Below are 21,335 nucleotides of genomic sequence, written 5' to 3' on the forward strand. Positions count from 1 at the left end.
AGTAAAACGGCGCGTTCCGCGGGTTTGTTTTTTGCTAAATAGAGCACATACGATATATAAGAACGTGAACTGTTTTGCTGAGGCAGTAGTTTGCATTGCAGTTCTGAACCGTTAGCAATCAGGACCTTCTTTCTTTCTTCTCGTCTTGCTGATAACAGCGGTTTATTTTCGCAACGTAAGTTCCAGTTTCATAGTTCTGTAGTGTGATGATTCGGTGATTTGAACGCGTACGACAAGCGACGAACCTGGTGCGGGCCTCGTTGCACAATTTGAGGAAATATGATAGTTTGCTGGTCATTTGAAAGTTTTTTTTTATGAAAAAGAAGAATGTGTAGAGTGAAGTGATTTCACATGTTATGTTTGGCGTGTTGAGAAATTGTGCTACCCTTTTCTATACCTATTGTTTATCAACGTTTTCCAAACAATTCGAACCGAACTGTAACAGTGAATGTTATCACGTGAAGATAAAAAAGAGAAGTGCACAACTGTCTCTGAAAAAAGTGGTTTGTTTTTAATTCACAAACAGTCTAACAAGCATTTCCATGTGTGTTTTCTGTGATTTGGACTAAATGACACGTAATCTGCCCATCATTGAAAAAACGGCTATTATCCACTTTTGGCAAAAAACGAGATTTTTGTTCCAGGTGGTAGAAGATGATCCAACGCATCTTCTGAAACTTGAATTTTACTAAAATATTGTTTAGTTTTGGCTGCCGATGCGAAAACCAAACGGCTAATATCTCATTCCTCTTTGAAATTGCCGTGGTGAAGATTTGGTGACAAACACAAAAATGTGGTTTTCTCGGAATACTTGATTTGGCATAATAGCCTGCTTTGGTAAGAAATTCTTAGTCAAGCTAATTGGAAGAGCTAAAATAAACTGACCTGGCAAATGAGATTCAGTTTATTAACATTCAGCAGAAATCACTTTGATTTAACGATAGATCAAAATTCCATATATTTTGGACTTTGCTTTTGAATGAATTTGCGAACAAAATCTTGAAACCGTTTACGAAAGTTTTACCGTCAACTGGGGTGAATCGGTACTGCAGTCTGAATAGGGTGCATTTGAAAAAATATTTAATCTAAGCCAATTTCATCGTAATGTCATGAAATAAAACGGTCAAATTAATGATAGTGCGTCGATCAGCACTTTCCTTACAAGTTTGTTTTTCTTTTCCGCACAAACCTAGTTTTTGTTAGCAGTTGACTTGGCTAGTATCTGTATCATTTTTACAATTTTAGGTAATATATAACTGATAATCACCAAATTTCAACATTTCCACAAAGATCTTCTAAAGCCAATCTAAGTTAGAAACAAACTGTTTGAATTCTTCAAAATCGTCTAATCTTTTAAAAGTCAACCGAACACAGGTGACATGACGTGTACCTACACACAGATCATTAGCTAGTATGTCACCTCCCATAACAATCCATCAATCAGCTCTAAATTATTGCAGTGGACATAAAACCACCAACGTAAGGAGATTTCCTTGTGATCTGGAATGTCATCTGTCCTTGCATATCTCCGTATGGTTTAATACATCAGCTGAGTGTAGTGACTACGACTATTTGCATTGTAACTAAAGCTTCGCCAGACTAGACCGACATGGTGGATTAGTTCGATCATGTTTTTGTTTAGTTAAAATTATCGTACGGTCAATTAACACCTTGTTCAAATTTGATTAAATGTGAGAACTACTTATTAACATATAAAATGTAAACACTCAACTAGTGCACGCTCATAAACGCTTACGTAAGCGATTTAAAATCCATTGGCGAGGTAGTTTGGTTACATTTTACCATCGTAAACAACCACTCAGGCGCGGTGCTGATAAACCACTGCCGGGGCGTCCGAGGCGTATGAGGAGGCCTTATTACGTGCGCTCCTTCATTCTCTCCGTCTGTGTTTACGATTAGTTTAATGAAACTCACTGATCTAATGGCGTACACAACTCCACCTCCCCCGAGGAAAAGCCCAAAATTTCCACCCGCGAAGCACAAACGTGAAATTCACTGTGCATATGCTGATGACGAAGCGAAGCCTTTATGTAACATGCCGTGTGTGGACTAATTATATCTTTATTGCAGATCACAATGAACGGACTCATCTTGGCTTTCGCTGTGCTGTGCGCCGGCGCCGCTTCCGCCCAGATCTACCTGAACCAGCCGGTGGCGTTGGCTCTGCAGCATCGTCAGCCGGTCCATCAGGAGGTAAGCAATCAATGCGGTCAAAAGCTGCTGATGGCAATCATCTGACGGGGGGATTTCCCACCGCCCACCTTTTACAGGCCTCCCTGGCACATCCGGCTGTGGTGGAAAATGCACTCAACGAGGCCCAGTACCCGACCGAGCTGCGCGGACACGTGTACGATAACCCCCGTGTGGCGGAAGCCCTCGCCAAGGAGTCCTGGTTCGGGGACAAGGAAATGCCCGTGTTTGAGCGAGCGGCCGATAAGATCCCCCGCGATCGCATCGTGAAGATCTTCAAGAACGCCGGATTCGTGCGCAGGCGTTAAGTTAGGTGCTTTGGCTTTGGATACTCTACTGGTATATGACACAGGATGAACGACCTCGGATCTTCGACAACGGAATACGATTGTACCTTAGAAAGTGAGATATTGCAGTTTTCGTTGATGCCAATACAAATACTTTGTACATATTAGATAAGACGATGTTCCTGAATCAAGTGTGTTGTAGAAGATTAGTTTAGAATAACTAATATTTATGATGTGAATAAATGTAAGTAATTTATTGTAGACATTCAAAAAACTTGTTTTATTCTTATTTTCACTTTTAAAATCAAAGGGATTTTACAAAAAATAATCTATTAAACAATTATCAGTTATGAAGTTAAAATGAATGAATATACCATGTGCTATCTTTTCCACCATTCTGAAGTATTCCGTGTATCTCCAAAACTATCGTTTACAAGGAGGAGTGATAGACCGATGACCAGGCCTGCAAAATGTTTCCAACCCAGCGTACACATGAAGCGAACCAAAATGTCAGTTCACTGCTAGCATGTGACTGTAAGCCTACTGTGTCCGTTCAACCACTGCCGCCTGACTCGTGCCGGTCGGCTGCTGGAGAATGAGAGACGTGAAAAAATGAGCTACACTCACCCAATTCGTGTCGTATGACTGACTCGTAAAATCCTCTCTAAACACTATTTTGACTATTTTTAAACAATTAAATGGTTCTAGACTGTGCAAAACACCTAAAACAACCATAACTTATATTCAAAATTACATTTCCACGCACAAATACCAACTCTTTGTGTAAAAACTTTTTTCTTTATGTGTGTGCGTGCAACGTCGAATGAGCGTTGGTCGACTACTGCCTCGCATTGCAGCTGCTCAGTGAGCTAGGGCACTCACGACTGAGTCGGGTTTGTTTATGTCACGGTTTTGCGGTTCAGTGAATGGATCTGAAAAAATCGTGTATGCGTCGCCGATTTTCGCGTCAGGACCCCTGACATTTTCAGCTCTGCCGATGACATCGTTTAAACTATGTATTTTTAGACTAAAGGTATGAAACCTTATAAAAAAACTTCAATTGAAAAAGCAAAAAGCTGGTATTTCAAATTTTAATTCTTTGCCGGTTCAGTTCTGGTTTGATTGAACGTACAGTATGGTGACAAGAAAAAATGATAATTTTGGAAAATCTTATACCCCTTTCTTTTTTTAGGCAAAAATAAGTAACTGTGCCAATATTGAGCCAAATCGGTTAAGGATAAGGGGTCGCTTTTTATCGTTGAAATTTTCATGGGGAAAATCGCGAAAATGATTTGGGGGAAACATCTCTTCGTATATAATAAAATACTCTTTTTCTAAAGAATCATCAAAAATCAGGATCAACTCAGATCGGTTTGCACCCTTGGAAAAAGTTGTAGGAAATTGATTTCCCTACAAAAATCTCACACTCGAACAATTTTGAATGAGACTTGCGCCACCTGGCACAAAAATACTGAATCGATGTTTTTCCCCAAACATTTTCGCGATTTTTCCTATATAATCTTCAACGATAAAAAGCGACCCCTTAACCTTAACCGATTATGCCCAAAAATGTCAAGTTACGTATTTTTGCTTATAGAATCTAGCCAGAGGGTATCCCTGATGTCGATTTTTTTTATTGTTACTTTATGATTCGATTCAATTTTACTTTTACTTTAAAGCTTTTCTATAGATCTTGATGACTTCTGGTGCTTGAATTTATGGATACTCAAGCTTTTACAATGGCATCCCACAATTATGGAACAGACAATTTTCAGGCAGTGCATAATGGACGAAATCGGACCCAAATTCCTTCTTTATTAAAACTCGAGAGGTTTCCTTGTTGAAAACGAGTGTCTCTTATGTAAAAAAAATCCGAAGAATCAGCACCAATCTCCCATTTCCAACATTTTTTTTCTTGAAAATCGCTTTGTATTGAAAAAGAGGGCTTTATTTGACAATCCAAAATGCACATAACTCATGTCAAAATATCCCAGAGAACCATTAGAAATAACCACTCGCACCGCAAAAAATACCTATGGCCCATTAGGGTGTAATATCAAAATCGATTTTCCAGCACAGCATTATTTTAGTTCCTTTTGGGGTCCTAAACAACTCCCCAAAGTTTGGTAACGATTGGTTTAGTCCTCACTCTGCGCAAAGCGATTCAATTTCCCATACAAATTTGTATGGGAAAAATCATTTTTTTGAATTATGATATTTAAAAAATCCAAGTTTCACGCTATACTAAAACCGGATTCATATTCGGATGCTCTGAAATGTGCTCTACAACTTTTCCTAAGAGAGTATGGTGCTAACTTGCTCCTGAAAGAAGATACAGCGTCCTCAAAACTCGTCTAAAACGTGATTTTCGATCAAAAAACACGTTTTAGACGAGTTTTGAACACGCTGTATCTTCTTTCAGCAGCAAGTTAGCACCATACTCTCTTAGGGAAAGTTGTAGAGCACATTCCAGAGCATCCAAATATGAATCCAGTTTTGATATAGCGTGAAGCGTGGATTTTTTAAATATCAAAATTCATAAAAATGATTTTTCCCATACAAATTTGTATGGGAAATTGAATCGCTTTGCGCAGAGTGAGGACTAAACCAATCGTTACCAAACTTTGGGGAGTTGTTAAGGACCCTATAAGGAACCAAAAAGTTGCTGTGCTAGCTAAATTTGGACAATTTTATTTTTTTCCATACAACCATATTACACCCTAATGGCCCATTTAACCCCAATTCCGCTATGAAAGCATTTTTGGACGATTTCGAATGTAAGGTCAGATTTTCAAATTCTAAAAATATTTTTATCAGAAAGGTCAGAAAATTTTACACTATAATGACTATATAAACTTGCACCGACTTGCACCGATTATATAAACTTGCACCGATTTGTGCAGCGTTTTGCTGCTGTTAATAAAATAGTCATAAAATGCAGAACTTTGTTATGGATTGATTGTTTATGGATGGTCCCGTAGTAAATATATTTTTGATATATAACAGGCATAATTCGGTTCCTGTAGGGTTTGGGACTGAAACTGTGGGTCTCGTGGCGCAGGGGTAGCGGCTTCGGCTGCCGATCCCGATGATGCTATGAGACGCGGGTTCGATTCCCGCCTTATCCACTGAGCTTCTATCGGATGGTGAAGTAAAACGTCGGTCCCGGTTTCTCCTGTCTCGTCAGAGGCGCTGGAGCAGAAATCCCACGTTAGAGGAAGGCCATATGCCCCGGGGGGCGTAGTGCCAATAGTTTCGTTAGGGTTTGAAACTATAGAAAATATAATAAAGAGTAGAAAATGTCACTTATGTTTCATTTTATAACACAGAAAATCGATCTAATAGTTACCGAGATATCTCGAGTTGAATAATGAGGAATAATTAGATGGCACTGAGAAATACCGTAAACCGGGGTGAATTTGATTTCTTAAACATGTACTGGGGTACGCCACACCAAGTCCATGCACTATTTTGGAAAAAAGTTTTTTTTAATAGCGTTTAGAAAAATAGTTACGTTAAAAATTTTTAGTTTAAATTCCGGGGTGACTATCATCATAATTTTTCTAATTAAAATCCTATTTAAGATGTTCAAATTTTATTTGCACGTTAAATGTACCATCACTAAAGTAGCTGATATAGTTTTAAGAAAAAAATCCATGTTTATATTTAGTTAACTAAGTTTATAAGCTTTTTAACAAAAAAACATATAAATTTCAGGTAAAATTGCTGAAAAGTCGAAATTTTGCCAGAAATTTGTTAAAACTAGTTTTGTTTATAAAACTATCGGTTTGAATTGCATTTCATACTAAATTCGAAGCACGAATCACAAGTTTTCGCATTTTATATAAAATTTGTTCAACTGAAATTGCCTATAAATTTGTAGATTTTTTTTAAATTGTGTTTCAAAATCACATATTATTTATTATTTACAAACTCATTTAACTTTCCCCTAGTGGAAAATTGTCCAAAGAATCCGAAAATGCAAAAAAAATATTTCCGATTCAAAATCATGTTCATTGAGAAAATCATTACACTTTGAGAAGTTTAAAATGATGACTTTCATCGACATTTTCTTAGTTATAATTAAATAACTTTTTAAACTTTTCAAAATTTTATGAAAAATACTTCTTGAGGTACTTTGAACACTTCTTTACCACGGTCAGTATGATACTAAACCATTCCTTAAATATTTTAATTGTACTCTTCATTTTGCGGAAAAATCGCAAACCTATCAAAGTCAACCCCGGCTATCAAAGTCACCCCGTTTTACGGTACACATTATTAGGTAACTTAAATTGAAACATTAAGAAGCTGTAAACCAGCAGTCCGATCAACAAAGTCAAAAAGGAAAAATAGCAGGAAATTTTTTCAGCTTTTCGAAAGTATTTTTAGCAGAAGTACTTTCTTTCATGAAGTATGTTTAAATTGCAAAAATTTAACACTTTTCGAAAAAAAAAATCGCAAAATGTGAAAGCCAATTCGATTTTGCATCTTAAAATGATTTTTGAAGTTAAGTTTGATAATATTTCAGATATTTTTTCCAAAAATCATATTTTTTCAAAAATGTATGACTCCGGTACCAAATTTTACACCACCATCCTAAACTCTAGCGCAAACGATGCCTTTTTAAATATCCTGAAACAATTAAAATTATTAGCGATTACAGTGATATTTTTGTATTTCCTAAAGAGTCCTAAGCATAACCTACAACTTTGCCGAAGACACCAAATCGATCAGATAATCCTTTGTCAAGATACAGTGTTTCGAATTTCCATATGCCCATTTTGTATGAATAGTCCGCAAAATTGTTTGGACATAAGGAATGCATGGGCAAAGTTTTATTCAAATAAAGGCTATATTAATTTTATAATGGCGTCATATTTTTACGTCACGCTGAAATTGATAATAAAAATCCCCTCCTTCCTTCTTTCCTTTGGCGCCGATGAGTGTAACAAAACACCATAACAGATAGGATTCTTCAACTTTATTCCAAAAGCATACACAGAAAAATGGGTTTCATTGTATATTTTATTCAATTTGCAAGCATTAAGCACTTTACATAACAATATGATTTGATTTAATTTATCCTGAAACGATGTCAATTTAGAAATAAATAATTATCTACTATCGAACTAGAAACTAGACTTGCGCGAATTTCACTAGATCGAATGTGCGTGCCAAATATTAAAACAAATAAATATACAAGTGGTAACTCTACATCTGTTTCATTATAAGATAACAATCTCTTCAAAACTGCCACAAATAACATTATTGGGGGTCAATGAATAACAACAACGAATGTTTATAATAAACTGACGACAAGAAATATCGTTAGGTACTTGGGGAACATGCTGTTTGGTAAACTTTCGACATTCAAAGGCCTTTTCCGGTTCGACCGTTTCGCGTTGTTTCCTGTTTTTCTTTTTCATCTTCTCTAATTCACCGCGTAATATAGCGATGTCGATCGCGTTGGTACGCAGGTTTTCCTTACAATATAAGGAATATTACTTGTTTTTTTTTCTCGCTTCTATTAAAACATAGAGAGGTTGCTAAACTGTTGTTTTGGATCGGGGTGGGGTGCTTTTGGGCTTGAAGCTAAACTTAATAACCGGGATAGTTATAGGACTGCTGGGACGGCTTGAAGTCGTTGTATTTGTGGTTGGCAGGTCCTTCGTACTCGGCACTGTTGATGTCATCTGCCTGCGCCTGTAAGCTCTGGGCCTTGTAGGACTTGGCCTGGATCGACTGGTGGTCGACCACGCCAACTCGGTGGGTCAGGGCGGCGTGGGCAGCGGCCTCGGCGGCGTTGTTCTGCGCTTCCTGGGCCGAGGCGGAAGCCTTGTGGGCAGCCTCCTGCGTGGCTTCGAAATCAACTCGGGCCGCGTTCAGCTGCTCTTCGATGGACTCTACTCGTGCCTTGGCCGCACCCACCATCTGGGTTTGCGAGGCGAGTTCAGCGGCCGCTTCGCTGGCAGACTGCTGGGCGTGCTCGGACGCAACCTGGGACGGAACGAAACATGTCATTAGATATGCGTTGCTAATGGTGCAAACGGCGGGTTGTAGCTATTCAGCACGGATAAGCGAATAATTCAGCACCGAAGGAAAGAAAGTGTTACTACCGGGTGTCTATTTTCGTGTCAGTGTACTTTACAGAGATCCGGCTGCTCTGAGGGTTAGTAGAGTTAGTTTGCGGAGCATTGCTATCCCAGTTGTCATCTAAATACCCAACTCGTAACGTTTCGGTGATTAGAGACAACTGAAAGTAAATGTGTTAATATTCGTGGGTGAATGTAATGTTTCTTCAACTGGGGCAAGTTGGGACACATATAATTATGCATACGGTCTACCTCGAACAGACATCCAAGTTAAGACTAATTAACTAACTATTTTTACTCTTTATTCGACGTTTATCCTAATTCGCCCCAGTAATCAGTTTGTGTAGTGGAGTCGATGTTTGGTGATTTTTTGTTATACATATTTTGCATCTTTCTTAATTTAATAATAACACCGACCAACAAAATTATTGCGCAGGCCCAATTTGATGGGAAGCATGGAGTTTGAGGTCCCCAGAAACACGGGCATTTTTGATTTTTTTTTTTAATTATTTAGACAGGGTCGAATGGTTTTTCTCCAATGTTTTGACAGTTGAAAAACTTGAGCAATTCCAGCCCAAAACAGGAATTTTTCAGGTACTTTTTTCTCGACCCTCTCCGATTTCAATGAAACTTTGTAGACATGTTATCCTACGCTTATATAATCCATTTTTGTGTATATGGATCCAGTTACACTTGATAATGACATTTGAGAAGGGCGTAAGTGTTTTGAATATTTTTGTATTTCGTAATTTAAATATTGCTGTATCTCGAAGCCGTTGCATCGTATCAAAAAGTGGTCAAAGACAAACTTGTAGGAAATTTGACGGGCTTTTCGATAAAAATACACTGAAGAAAAAAAACACTCAACTTTCATGAGATTTATTGATTTTTAAGTTTAAAAGTCAAATTTGAAGGGGAGCCCACGACTTTTTTTCGTTCAAAATTTTTGTGAAGATAGCCTAAGATGTTACAAAAAGACTCATGAAAAATGCAGGATGGAGCATCTCACCTAAAAAAATACAAAAATCATTGACTGAAACTGTTTTTTTTTTTAAAGTGCTCTAAACGTCAAAATTTTCAAAAACCGAATACGGGAATCGATTCTCCAGACAATTTTACATAAAAGTCTCCTATTGACTACTGTCCTAAGTCCAATCCTTGTGATGTTACAGCGGTTTTAAAAATAAAAATGTTGAAAAAATAGGTTTTTTGATGGTTTTTGGCGATTTCTATATGACAGACTTGATTTTTCAGTCTCGTAAATATTTTTACCGGAAAGCTAGTCCAATTTCCCATAAGTTTGTCTTTGACCACATTTCAATTGGATGTATGGGCTTACAGATATAAGCTAATAACATTGTTCATTACTGAAAACATCATATTTTTCAGTGTAAGATAGTAACCTGGATAGTAAATTAGCTTATATCTGTAAGCCCATACATCCAATTGAAATGTGGTCAAAGACAAACTTATGGGAAATTGGACGAGCTTTCCGGTAAAAATATTTACGAGACTGAAAAATCAAGTCTGCCATATAGAAATTGCCAAAAACCATCAAAAAACCTATTTTTTCAACATTTTTATTTTTAAAACCGCTTTAACATCACAAGGATTGGACTTAGGACAGTAGTCAATATGGAGACTTTTATGTAAAATTGTCTGGAGAATCGATTCCCGTATTCGGTTTTTGAAAATTTTGACGTTTAGAGCACTTTAAAAAAAAAACAGTTTCAGTCAATGATTTTTGTATTTTTTTAGGTGAGATGCTCCATCCTGAATTTTTCGTGAGTCTTTTTGTAACATCTTAGGCTATCTTCACAAAAATTTTGAACGAAAAAAAGTCATGGGCTCCCCTTCAAATTTGACTTTTAAACTTAAAAATCAAAAAATCTCATGAAAGTTGAGTGTTTTTTTCTTTCAGTGTATTTTTATCGAAAAGCCCGTCAAATTTCCTACAAGTTTGTCTTTGACCACTTTTTGATACGATGCAACGGCTTCGAGATACAGAAATATTTATATTCCGAATTACAAAAATATTTAAAACACTTACGCCCTTCTCAAATGTCATTATCGTGTGGAACTGGCTCCATATACATAAAAATGGCTTATTACGCTTAACATGATAACATGTCTACAAAGTTTCATTGAAATCGGAGAGGGTCGGGTACAACCGATTCCCTATTTGGTATGGAATTGCTCTATAGTGATTTTTCGCGATTTCACGTAAGCCGCATAATCCGTGAAATTTGCCCTCGGCCGTGAAATCTGGTCAATACCGTTTTCAAAAAGTGGTAAAAATTGATAAAATGTGAGACAAATTCCAAATGATTTAAATTTTTTAGTGATAAATCAAGTTTTTTTTTAAAAATCAATTTGATTTAAAATGTTCTAAATATTGATATATTTGTTAAGCATTTTGCAACGTTTCATTGCAGTATGATATTGCTGTTAATTTTTTTGGGTAACTCTAACTTTATGGGTCACTCGCTTCCGATTCTGGTATTATCAACATCAAATGTTATAACATGCTATAAATGGAACTTGGCCTCAATATTTTCAAAATAATCAAATATCCCTTTTTGTTAAAACCACGAAAACAGACAATATTTTATTGCTCTTATTATGCAATTGCAATTCTGGAGTTTTTTTTTTTTGAAAAGGACCAATAAACCAAATTTCCAGTTTTTGCTTTTTGCGTGTTTTTTAATACCCCTGACTCAAGGCGGTTTCAAAAACACCCAAAAAGCAAAAACTGGAAATTTGGTTTATTGGTCCTTTAAAAAAAAAAACTTCAGAATTATTCTGATATGGGTCATTCTCTACCAACTCACACGAAATCGGGAAAAGTTGCCCCAACCCCTCTTCGATTTGCGTGAAACTTTGTCCTAAGGGGTAATTTTTGTCCCTGATCACGAATCTGAGGTCCGTTTTTTGATATTTTGTGACGGAGGGGTGGTACGACCCCTTCAATTTTTGAACATACGAATAAAGAGGTGTTTTTCAATAAATTGCAGCATGAAACGGTGATGAGATAGAAATTTGGTGTCAAAGAGACTTTTATGTAAAATTAGACGCCCGATTTGATTTATTTTTTATTTAATTTTCTGAAGTTCTTTGAAGTTACTTCATTGTTAAAAAAATCGCAAATGTAAACGCACCTGTTTCATAAAGATTTGTTTGCATAAAAGAAAAGTTTTTAAAAGAGCATTTGAAATTTTTCATTCCATACTACATATGATGAATTTTTCCAAAAATTTGATCTTTTCCCTTCTGGATTCGATTGGTTAGTAAAGGAATGGTAGTGCATCACAAACTGACCTATGGAATGTTAACATTAACCTTAACTTGTTCAACATTTTGTTGGTTAATAAACTGTCACTGAATCCGCTTTGTAAATGCCGGCCCCGATACTCTTCACGGGTGTTCCCCTCAGAAACAGGGAAAGGTTTACTCAACTTTTTGAGTTTCAGCGTAACTTTTTTTGCAATATTGACATAAAATATCGCAATGTGTGGCAATTAATATATTAAACGATGTTATCATGGTTAAAATTTCTTTTGAATGAAAATATGCAAAATAAACTTCATTTTACAAAATTTAAAATATGGGTGTGAGCAAAGACAGTCTTGTTTATTTTTATTTAATTTTCTGAAGTTCTTTGAAGTTACTTCATTGTTAAAAAAATCGCAAATGTAAACGCACCTGTTTCATAAAGATTCATTACAGCTCTCCATTTTTGGAAGGGTCTGTCTGAAATTATAAAAGATTGCTTAGCAGGTTTTTAAAAATGTTTGAAATGAGTTTTTTTCAATAGATTTTTTTTAATTTTTCAATGTTAGAAGAAAAAAAAAACAGAATGCTGAACTTGCAACTTGCATTTATAATTTTTACAAAACAATCAAACAAGGTGTAACTATAAATTTCAAATGTTTGCTTAAGTTTGAACATTTTCAGCTATACTCTATGGTCATTAAGATGTAACAAAACGGATCAATTTTGCGATCCCCTAGGTGTACTGAGCCTGAATCCCAAATATGAGCTTGATTGGTTACGACAGGACCTGGCACTTTGACTTTGAATTTTAAATGGGATTTAACCCGTAAAATCTGTGCGTTTTGGATTTTGCCAGTTTTGAGCCCTTAAAAGATTTTTACATTTTTCAAGAACCTCATGAGCCCATAGTCCGTGTTCCAGGGAACAATTTTGTCGAAGAGTGCGAAAAGATTCGTCCACTATTCAAAATGTTGCAAAATTTATAACACTGCCTCGATCTTTTCTGCCGTAGCAGCAAGTGCTAGGGGATCATGCCCTGAAATGCCCGCAAAATTGACCTATTCTGTTACATCCTAATGGTCACAAGGTAAAACTGATTTTGTGCTTGATAGCGCATGTTTATATAACTGCTAAACATGAGCAAAATGGAATGTCGAATAAAATTAATTTGATCAAACGTTTTTTAATGGATAACGCTTGGTTAACAAGACTGTCAATAAAAACTCAATTCAATTAAAAGGCTGTATAAATGTTTAGCAGAGGCGACTCGTGCCCGAATGTAGTACCTGTTCAATGTTTTTTTTTAATTCTTTATTATAGAGTTTTTCAGCCGGAGGCTGGTTCAACTCTTTTGGATGATTTGACTTCGTGCTTGAAGTCGACCCGGTTACAATGTTGTTTTAATAAATATTGATTATAATAATAGATCGTAGTAAATTTTTGAATCTCAATGTTAAAAAATGTTTTTGAAGCTTTTTTCTTTCCAATGGCTTCTATTTTTATGTTTTATTATTTTTATGCTATTATAATTTTCTGTTTATGCAAATAATTAATTACACTTATGATTAAGACTTTTTTATCTCGCCATCCTTATCGAAATTCAATGAAAGTTATTGAACATTGTACTAAAATTCAAAACTCTTCATCAGGATGTTCAGAAAAAAACCACATCCTTCACAAAGGAAAACTGTTTGTTGGGCTTTTAAGGCCCAACTAATATTGAGCTAACTTGGTTACTATTTAAAAATTCAATTGACGTTTTACTTTATACTTTTTAGAACCAGGTCGTATCGCTTTTGATCCTTTGTCAAATTTTTAGAGAATTGAATTTACTCACTGTTATGTCCTCATGGTTTTGGAATTTAATTTCTGAATAAAAAGAAGAGCTTCTTCTGATGTTAAGAACAAAACTATATTGACATGAATCCGAAACAATGAAAATATTTGTTTTTAGCATCAGTGAAAAAAAAGTTTTCAGAACAAATTCATGCTACAATATATGATAATAATATATTCAACTAGAGTGAACCGGACCAACAGTCTGAATAAACTCAGTCGTTTTTGGAGCATTTATGGCATCAAATCTTGCACTTTTTAGGACTGCATCCGCTTTAAATACAATTATCCTGAAAATAAAATAACGATCATGGTTGAATCTACGATCATAATTCTTCTCATGTGTCCCGAGTCTGGAAAAAACACAGTACTTTTTTGTTTCAATTGTTTCAATTCAATCTATCAATCACACTATCTAAACTTAACATTACATCACTTTCCAGTAGAGCAATAATCCACTAGTTACCAAGAAGATCGAAGAGGTTCAACGCGCGCAGTTGAACATTCCAGTTTTAAAACAAGCCATCACCAGTCTGCGCAAAACAGCCTGATGCCTAAAAGTGCGCCAAATATAGAGCAATATCTGTGGTGCTCTCGCGCTCTCTCATTTATTCATGCTCTCAACGTGCTGTCAACGCGCTGGCTTGTTTACCTTTTGCAAGCAGCTCCCTGCAGAGCTGAGCGAGCTAAGTCAGCTGGGGCCTGGGGGTGGCATTTCGCTCTCTCCCAAAAATGCTGTCAGTTCACGATCTCAGATTGAACCAGATTTACCAACACATCGATAATGCCGCTGCGTATGAATAGGATGCTCTTTACATGTGTTGATTTTTTTCCGTATGGAGATTTTTTCCCCGACGTTCACAGGGTCGGTTTGAACGCGACGAGCATTTGCGCGTGGCCCGTCAGGCTGGCTCGCTTTAGTATTGGTGGGTTGTAAAGAGAGGTAAAGAGTAAAGGGTGGCGGACCAATGCTTTTTTGGTGCATGCAGCGCTGCTGAACATAGGACGTCGATTTTGTTAACGTATATTCAAACAAAAAATGTAATTGTATGTTGCTGGTTGAAAAAGCACCGCGGTACTTAAATTAAAAAAATATCCGCATGAAATCGGTTACCTGTTCAATGAACAGGTTGAACAGGTGGACGAGTCGCCTCTGATGTTTAGAAAAGATTGATTGTATTCGCATGCGTCAAAAGTGTTTCATAATTGTGCGTTGTCTGTACCCATTGAGATGAAACAAATCGCCTGCCGTTATCAGCCCCACACACACAGGCTGCGATATACATCACGCTCTTACATCACCTAGCCTCTCTTTGTCACCGTTGCAAGACTCGCTATAGTAACTAACCTGTGCGTTGTTCAGGGCTGCCGTGAGCACTTGCACATGGTTGAGTGCCTGCTGGGCCGAGTGCTGAGCCGCCTTGGCAGCGCGCTTGGCCTGCTGCAGTTGCTGAATTTCGGCGTCCAGCGCCTGATGCGCCTCCAAGCTCTGCTGCTCCAGACCTTGCAGCAAAACTTGTTTTCCGTGGAGGGCGGCCTGCGCGGTGGCCGCGGCTTGGGCAGCCGCCTGAGCCAGCGTGTTCTGGGCTACGTAAGCGGCCTGTTTGGCAGCCGCGTGTTGGTTTGCTACGGCCGACCCGGCCTGGTCCGCCGATCCTTGCGCAATCGAACGGAGCCCACTTCCGGCACTGTAGCCCGACTTGGGCGAGTACGACGGGCCGTAATTTGCCCCGGCCGACGCGCTGTCATAGTCAAACTCGTAGTCCTTTCGCTTTTCCGCCTTGGACCGCGCGTCAATTGCACCTGGAGAGAGAGAGAGAGAGTGAGAGAGAGAGAGGGGAAAACGGCCATGTGCGAAGATTTAGTGAATTTGATTAAACGTAACTTTATCCCCGGTCCATTATTCGGTGGCGAGTTGGTGCAGAGTTGCGTTGCCCCACTCCAGACCTCCGGACTAGGAAGCAATGGACAAGTGATACTTACTAATGCAAATCAGAAAAACTGCTGCAACCGCTACTTTCATTTTCAAGCGTGGTGATTCGAGTTGTTGGTTTTTCCTTCCTATAGCAAGTGATGCTCAGCGCGCGTAAGATTACCGGTAGTTAGTCACTTGAAAATCTGCTGCTCTGTTGAACGGAGAATCGTAAAAAAAAACACACAAACAAAAATTAATAAAAGCAATAGGCTTGTTAGATAACTAAACGTTACGATAGGGTCATCGTTGTGAAAGGATTCAACGCTGAACCACAAAGCTGTCATTAGAGTTGAATCGACAATTTGGCCCGATCACCACCCCGAGTGAAATTAATTCAATTTTTGCCAAAAAGGCCAACCCAATCAAGACATCACTAAACCGAGCCAATGCACTCCGGCGTGGTCAATTTGCACACACATATAACAGCAGCTTCCAATCAGCAGCCCTCATTGATTGTTAGGCCGCCCAGCCGCGAAGCCAAATCGATATGATATAATAACAAAACGCATTTGGCGTCATAAGGCTCCACCTGGTTGGTTGGCAGCTGACGAGCAATGAATTTCCCGGGCGATTGTGGTGTTGCGTGAAAACACCAAATTGAACCCGATGGCACTCGATTTGCATTTTATGGCTTCGTATTAATAAAACGAAGGATCAGCCGTTGTTGTGCAACTTTTATTGTAGTTTTGACGATGCGTTTAGTGATTTTAATAATGAAACCGCCATTAGGGCGACGGTGAATCGATTGACTTTATATCTGAAATTTGTCAAGCACATATTAGGCTTAACACCTAACAAAACGCTTTATTTGTGGAAAAGCTAATGAACTCATCAATAATTATGAATCTCGTATGGTGACCATCGTAATATCTTAAGCAATATTTGAATGCATACAAAATTTATTATGTAAAAACACCTTTTCAGGTACATAGTTAAGTTTAGCTTTGTGCCAAAATTTTTGGGCTCCATAAATACACCGCTTATAAAATTTATATTTCAATTTACCTATTGAAAGGGAAGCAAACCCAATAATGGCCCAAAACTACGTGTATTTTGAATGTTATACCACAAGTTTTAAGGGTCAACTACAAGAGAACATTTTTTGCTTCGAATTAAGGAAATTATCATAATCCTGAATAGAAAACAGTTAGATTCCCACTTTTTGTATTAGGTTCTGTAGACATGTTATGCAAAGTTAACAATTTTTTCAATAGTTTCTTCAAATAGCCAAAAAAAACTTGGTTTCCTGCAAAGTTTATATGGTTAATTAGCGGGTTTTGCTCCTTGCACAATTTGTCATTTTTGAATTTCTTCACATTTCTTTGCTTGTATGCAACTAATACAAACCGTCATCCATACAAACATTGAAAATTAAAATCATTGATTTTGGAGACTTTGCTTTTAAGTTACGATCGAAAAGTAAAAATGAATGTAAAATTTGGCGTTTACTGCTCCTGTTCATTTAAATGTCCAATATGCATTTCCATCAATTTTGGAGCAATTTGGATCAAAATTGTGTGCTATTTCAGAAAAACTAAAAAAAATCCAGTACCGTCAACTGGGGCGAATTGTGACTACAGTCTGAATACACTCAACCCCCGGTAGTTGGTCACTTTTTTGTTTGATACCTTTTAGTTTGTACCCCGTTGGTTTGACGAAGTCAAACTAAAAAGTGACGAACTGTTAATTTTTACACGGCGCTCAATCACACTATCGAAACAAACGTTGGGTAGTGTCTGTGAGCTCTGTGTAAAGAGAGTGTCAATTTAAAAAGTGACCCGGTCGTTTGACAACAATGGGTGGCAGTTTTTTAGGAATTTAAAAGCTTCAATCGATGCACTAATTGAATTGGATTATCTCCTATCTGCAATCACTTTACTTAGAATAGTTATGTTGCGTAGAACAGATAAATTGCTTAGAAAAAGTACGTAACTCACTGTCGTCATAAGGACGTGATCACGAATCCGAGGTCCGTTATTTGATATCTCGTGACGGAGGGGCGGTACGACCCCTTTCATTTTTGAGCATGCGAAAAAAGAGGTGTTTTCAATAACTAGATGGCGTACTCTAAATTTTGAAAAAAGGGGTTTGCTTATAAACATCACGAGTTAACGCGATTTTACGAAAAAAAAAGTTTTGAAAAAATTGGTCGTCGTTGATCATGGCCGTTCATTGTCACCCGCGACAGACACAGACCACAAAACATAGAAAAACGCAAAAAGTAACTTTTTCAAAAAAAAAATAATCGTAAAATCGCGATAACTCGTGATGATTACAAGCAAACCTCATATGTTTATAAATCAATTTTTTTGTAAAACATTGATATACTCTAAATCATAACCCTGCAAAGTTAAAAAAAACACGAAATTTTAAAATGAAATTTTTTGTTCTAAATGAAAAAATGACCCTTCAAAAAGTACAATAATTTCCCTTGTTCCAAAAACTTTTACAGTTATGAAAAAAGGCAGAGTTTTTGAGTTTTATCATTGTAGAAGATCAGATTCCTTTGCATGGATTCAAATTCTTATGCTAAGTACAATTTACTATGTAAAGTGATTGTAGATAGGCCATAACCAGTACCAGTTCCAGTTTTTTTCGTGAAATCATAACACGTAGCCTTATGTATGCGACAAACCTGTGTTGAGTTTTTCTCAGATTGCTGGTTTTGCGTTTTGCATTGTTTTGACATTTCTGTGAACATTTTTATGACGATTTGTCATGTTTCCCGGATATTAAGAAGGCAATACAGAAATCAATACAAATTATCAAAGTATAAATAGCTAAGAATCTCTTTGAAATACAAATCTCTAGATTCTAAAATAATGCCTTAAGGAGTTACATAAACATCTCCATCTCAAGCTTGAGAATCGCTAACGAAAACTATTTCTTGCAGTTTAGTGTTAGTTTTTTAAACACGAATAGTTTGAGGTTAAAGTTCTGATGCAATGAAATTTGTTCACTTTTGACATTTCCTTGTTTAACCTTAAAATATTTTACTTAATTTTGCCTTCCTCACTGAGGTAAGGCTATAATCCTGCTCTAATTATGAACTTCGTATAAAAACATCGTAGACCCACCTTCATGTATACATATCGACTCAGAATCGAAAACTGAACAAACAAACAAACTGTGTGTATGTGTGTGTGTATGTATGTATGTGACCAACAAACTAGCTCATGTTTCTCGGCACTGGCTGAACCGATTTGACCCGAACTTGTTGCATTCGACTTGGTTTAGAGTCCCATAGATCGAGTTTTATACAGATTGAAGTTTCGATAAGTAGTTCAAAAGTTATGTATAAAAATGTGTTTTCACATATATTTGGATCTCGCTTAACTGTATGTAAACTATTTCCGGGTCCATCATCCGACCCATCGTTGGTTAGGTTATCAAAAGACCTTTCCAACGAGTCCAAAACATTGAAGATATGGCAACCCTGTCTCGAGATATGGCCACTTAAGTGATATTGATATACTTTTTTGAAGCCGGATCTCACTTAAATGTATGTAAACTATGTCCGGGTCCATCATCCGACCCAAGGTTGGTTAGGTTATCAAAAGATCTTTCCAATGAGTCCAAAACATTGAAGATCTGGCAACCCTGTCTCGAGATATGGCCACTTAAGTGATATTGATGTACTTTTTTGAAGCCGGATCTCACTTAAATGTATGTAAACTATGTCAGGATCCACCATCCGACCTTTTGTTGGTAAACTAATCAAAATACCTTTCCAATAAGTTTAAAAGATTGAAGATCTGGCAACCCTGTATCGAGATATGGCCACTTAAGTGATATCGATGTACTTTTTGGAAGCCGTATCTAAAAAATAGATGAAACTTGTGAGGAAGGCTCCAACCACATTGGTGGATTAAGTTAGTTTTTCCTTTATATTTGGTCATTTGCAAACTTAGTTATTTTTCAATATAATTTGTTTGTCAACAAAACGATTTTTACATTTTTGTTATATACAGGGAAGGATTATTTTTTCTAATTCCAGCAAATGATATTCAAAATCACTTTTAATGATAAAATTCAGTTTAATGAATAAATCCGCATAATGAACGCAAAAGAAGGGACATTAAAAAACACCTAAATTGCAATAACTTGAAATTTTGTTTATTGAACCAAAATAATGTGAAATTTTTATCAAACTCCCTGACTTACCGAGATTTTTAATTTCTCGGAAAATCCCAATATATCCCCTCTTTCCTTAACTCTCCACTTCACACCACTCAAAATTTTTATTTAACCCATTCAAACTACACTTCAGCAGTTTCAAAAACACCCAAAAAGCAAAAACTGGAAATTTGGTTTATTGGACCTCTTCAAAAAAAAAAAAAACTCCAGAGTTGTAACATTATTAAATCGGGAGCATTTTCCACATTCAAATCACTTCCACTTGCTGCATCGATAGTCTGTACTTCGCCTCTGTCACCACATTTTCAGTCCTTTATTAAATGCCACTTGTTGCGACTACAGTCCAGCGTTTCACTTTCATCCTTTCCCTAGAGTTCATTCATTTTTTTGCTTTTTCTTCTTCTTTAACTTGCCCGATAAGAAGCTGAAGTTACTTCCTGCATGAAAACCTACCAAACCGCAAATTTCCAGTTGCACTGTTCACCAACCCCACTAATAGCTGACTGATCCAAAGAGCTGCTGGTGCTGCTGGCTTCCAACCAACGACGAGATGACACTGGCTCACTGCCTCCAAGACTGGATTTGCTGCACAGCTGCTGGTTTTTATGCACTTTTTGCAGTAAAACACGCGGAAACGTTGAGAGCTTGTTCCTTTTTTGCGTTCAACTGCGGCTGATGGTACAGATCACTGGGCTTTTTTCTTCTTCTTGTACTCTGCGGGAGAAAGAAAGATCTCTTCACGAAAAAAAAATCACGCGCGCAATTCACCCAACGAAGACTTCAACGGCTGGCAAAACGGATTGACTGGACGACTTCACGGTGGCAAATGATGGCCACTCTAATCATCGCGATCGCTTTTATAGATGTTTTGGTCAAATTTGCCCGGCCGCGAGCGCACGGCAGTCCGCGGACCAAGGGACCTCGCCGGACGATCGGGCCTTTTCGGAGGAGCTCGCGCGAAGGCGTGAAGTGGCGCGAGGTGCTTTTTCGGCGCGAGCTTTGGCGGTGAAGCGTAGGGGAGACTGGACGACCACGGTGAACGAAGGGCGGTTTCAGCATCAAATAGGGCATTCGGCATGTACAACACGAACCATGTTGAACAAGTCAATAGTGCTTAGCCAATAAACAGGTTGTTAAGAAGAACAATTTGAGCTGCACATGAACAGTTGTTTGAACAATATGATGTTATTAGAACATGGCAATAATTTTGGAGTTTGATATTATATTTATAGCATAATTTATTTCTAAAAATGCATTCCAGGTTTTTTTTGCCGATTATTTTTTTGATGTACAGTATGTAAAAAAAGTATTTACACCCCTTGGGCACTATGCACATTTTGTGATGAAACATGTAAAAAATTTAATGTTGACATAAACCTAGTACTACGTTTTGTTCAGAAACTCATGCCGAACATTTTGCTGCAAAAAAAGCCCATGAAAAGATGTTTTCTATAAAAAGTTACATAACAAATACTATTACAAAAATCAAAACAGGTGCAAAAAAAGTTTGTACACCTTTCG

General features: G+C 37.3%; 2 protein-coding genes across 2 annotated transcripts; one reads left to right on the plus strand and one right to left on the minus strand.

Annotated features, from left to right (window-relative positions):
* Window positions 1-68: 68 nt before the first annotated feature.
* LOC6037562 lies at window positions 69-2,772 on the plus strand. Its single transcript, XM_001847408.2, has 3 exons — window positions 69-175; window positions 2,092-2,214; window positions 2,292-2,772. Exons 2-3 carry the CDS (start codon window positions 2,098-2,100, stop codon window positions 2,517-2,519), a joined length of 345 nt encoding a protein of 114 aa, XP_001847460.1. The 5' UTR covers window positions 69-175; window positions 2,092-2,097; the 3' UTR covers window positions 2,520-2,772.
* A 4,737-nt stretch (window positions 2,773-7,509) lies between these two features.
* LOC6037561 lies at window positions 7,510-20,557 on the minus strand. The gene is made up of 4 exons (XM_038264118.1): window positions 20,268-20,557; window positions 15,686-15,828; window positions 15,051-15,505; window positions 7,510-8,498 (listed from the first exon to the last, which is right to left on the minus strand). The coding sequence occupies exons 2-4, from the start codon at window positions 15,723-15,725 to the stop codon at window positions 8,100-8,102; spliced, it is 894 nt and encodes a 297-aa protein (XP_038120046.1). The 5' UTR covers window positions 15,726-15,828; window positions 20,268-20,557; the 3' UTR covers window positions 7,510-8,099.
* Between the last annotated feature and the right edge of the window lie 778 nt (window positions 20,558-21,335).

This window comes from Culex quinquefasciatus, chromosome 3 (assembly GCF_015732765.1).
Source record: "Culex quinquefasciatus strain JHB chromosome 3, VPISU_Cqui_1.0_pri_paternal, whole genome shotgun sequence".
Taxonomy (NCBI): Eukaryota; Metazoa; Arthropoda; class Insecta; order Diptera; family Culicidae; genus Culex; species Culex quinquefasciatus.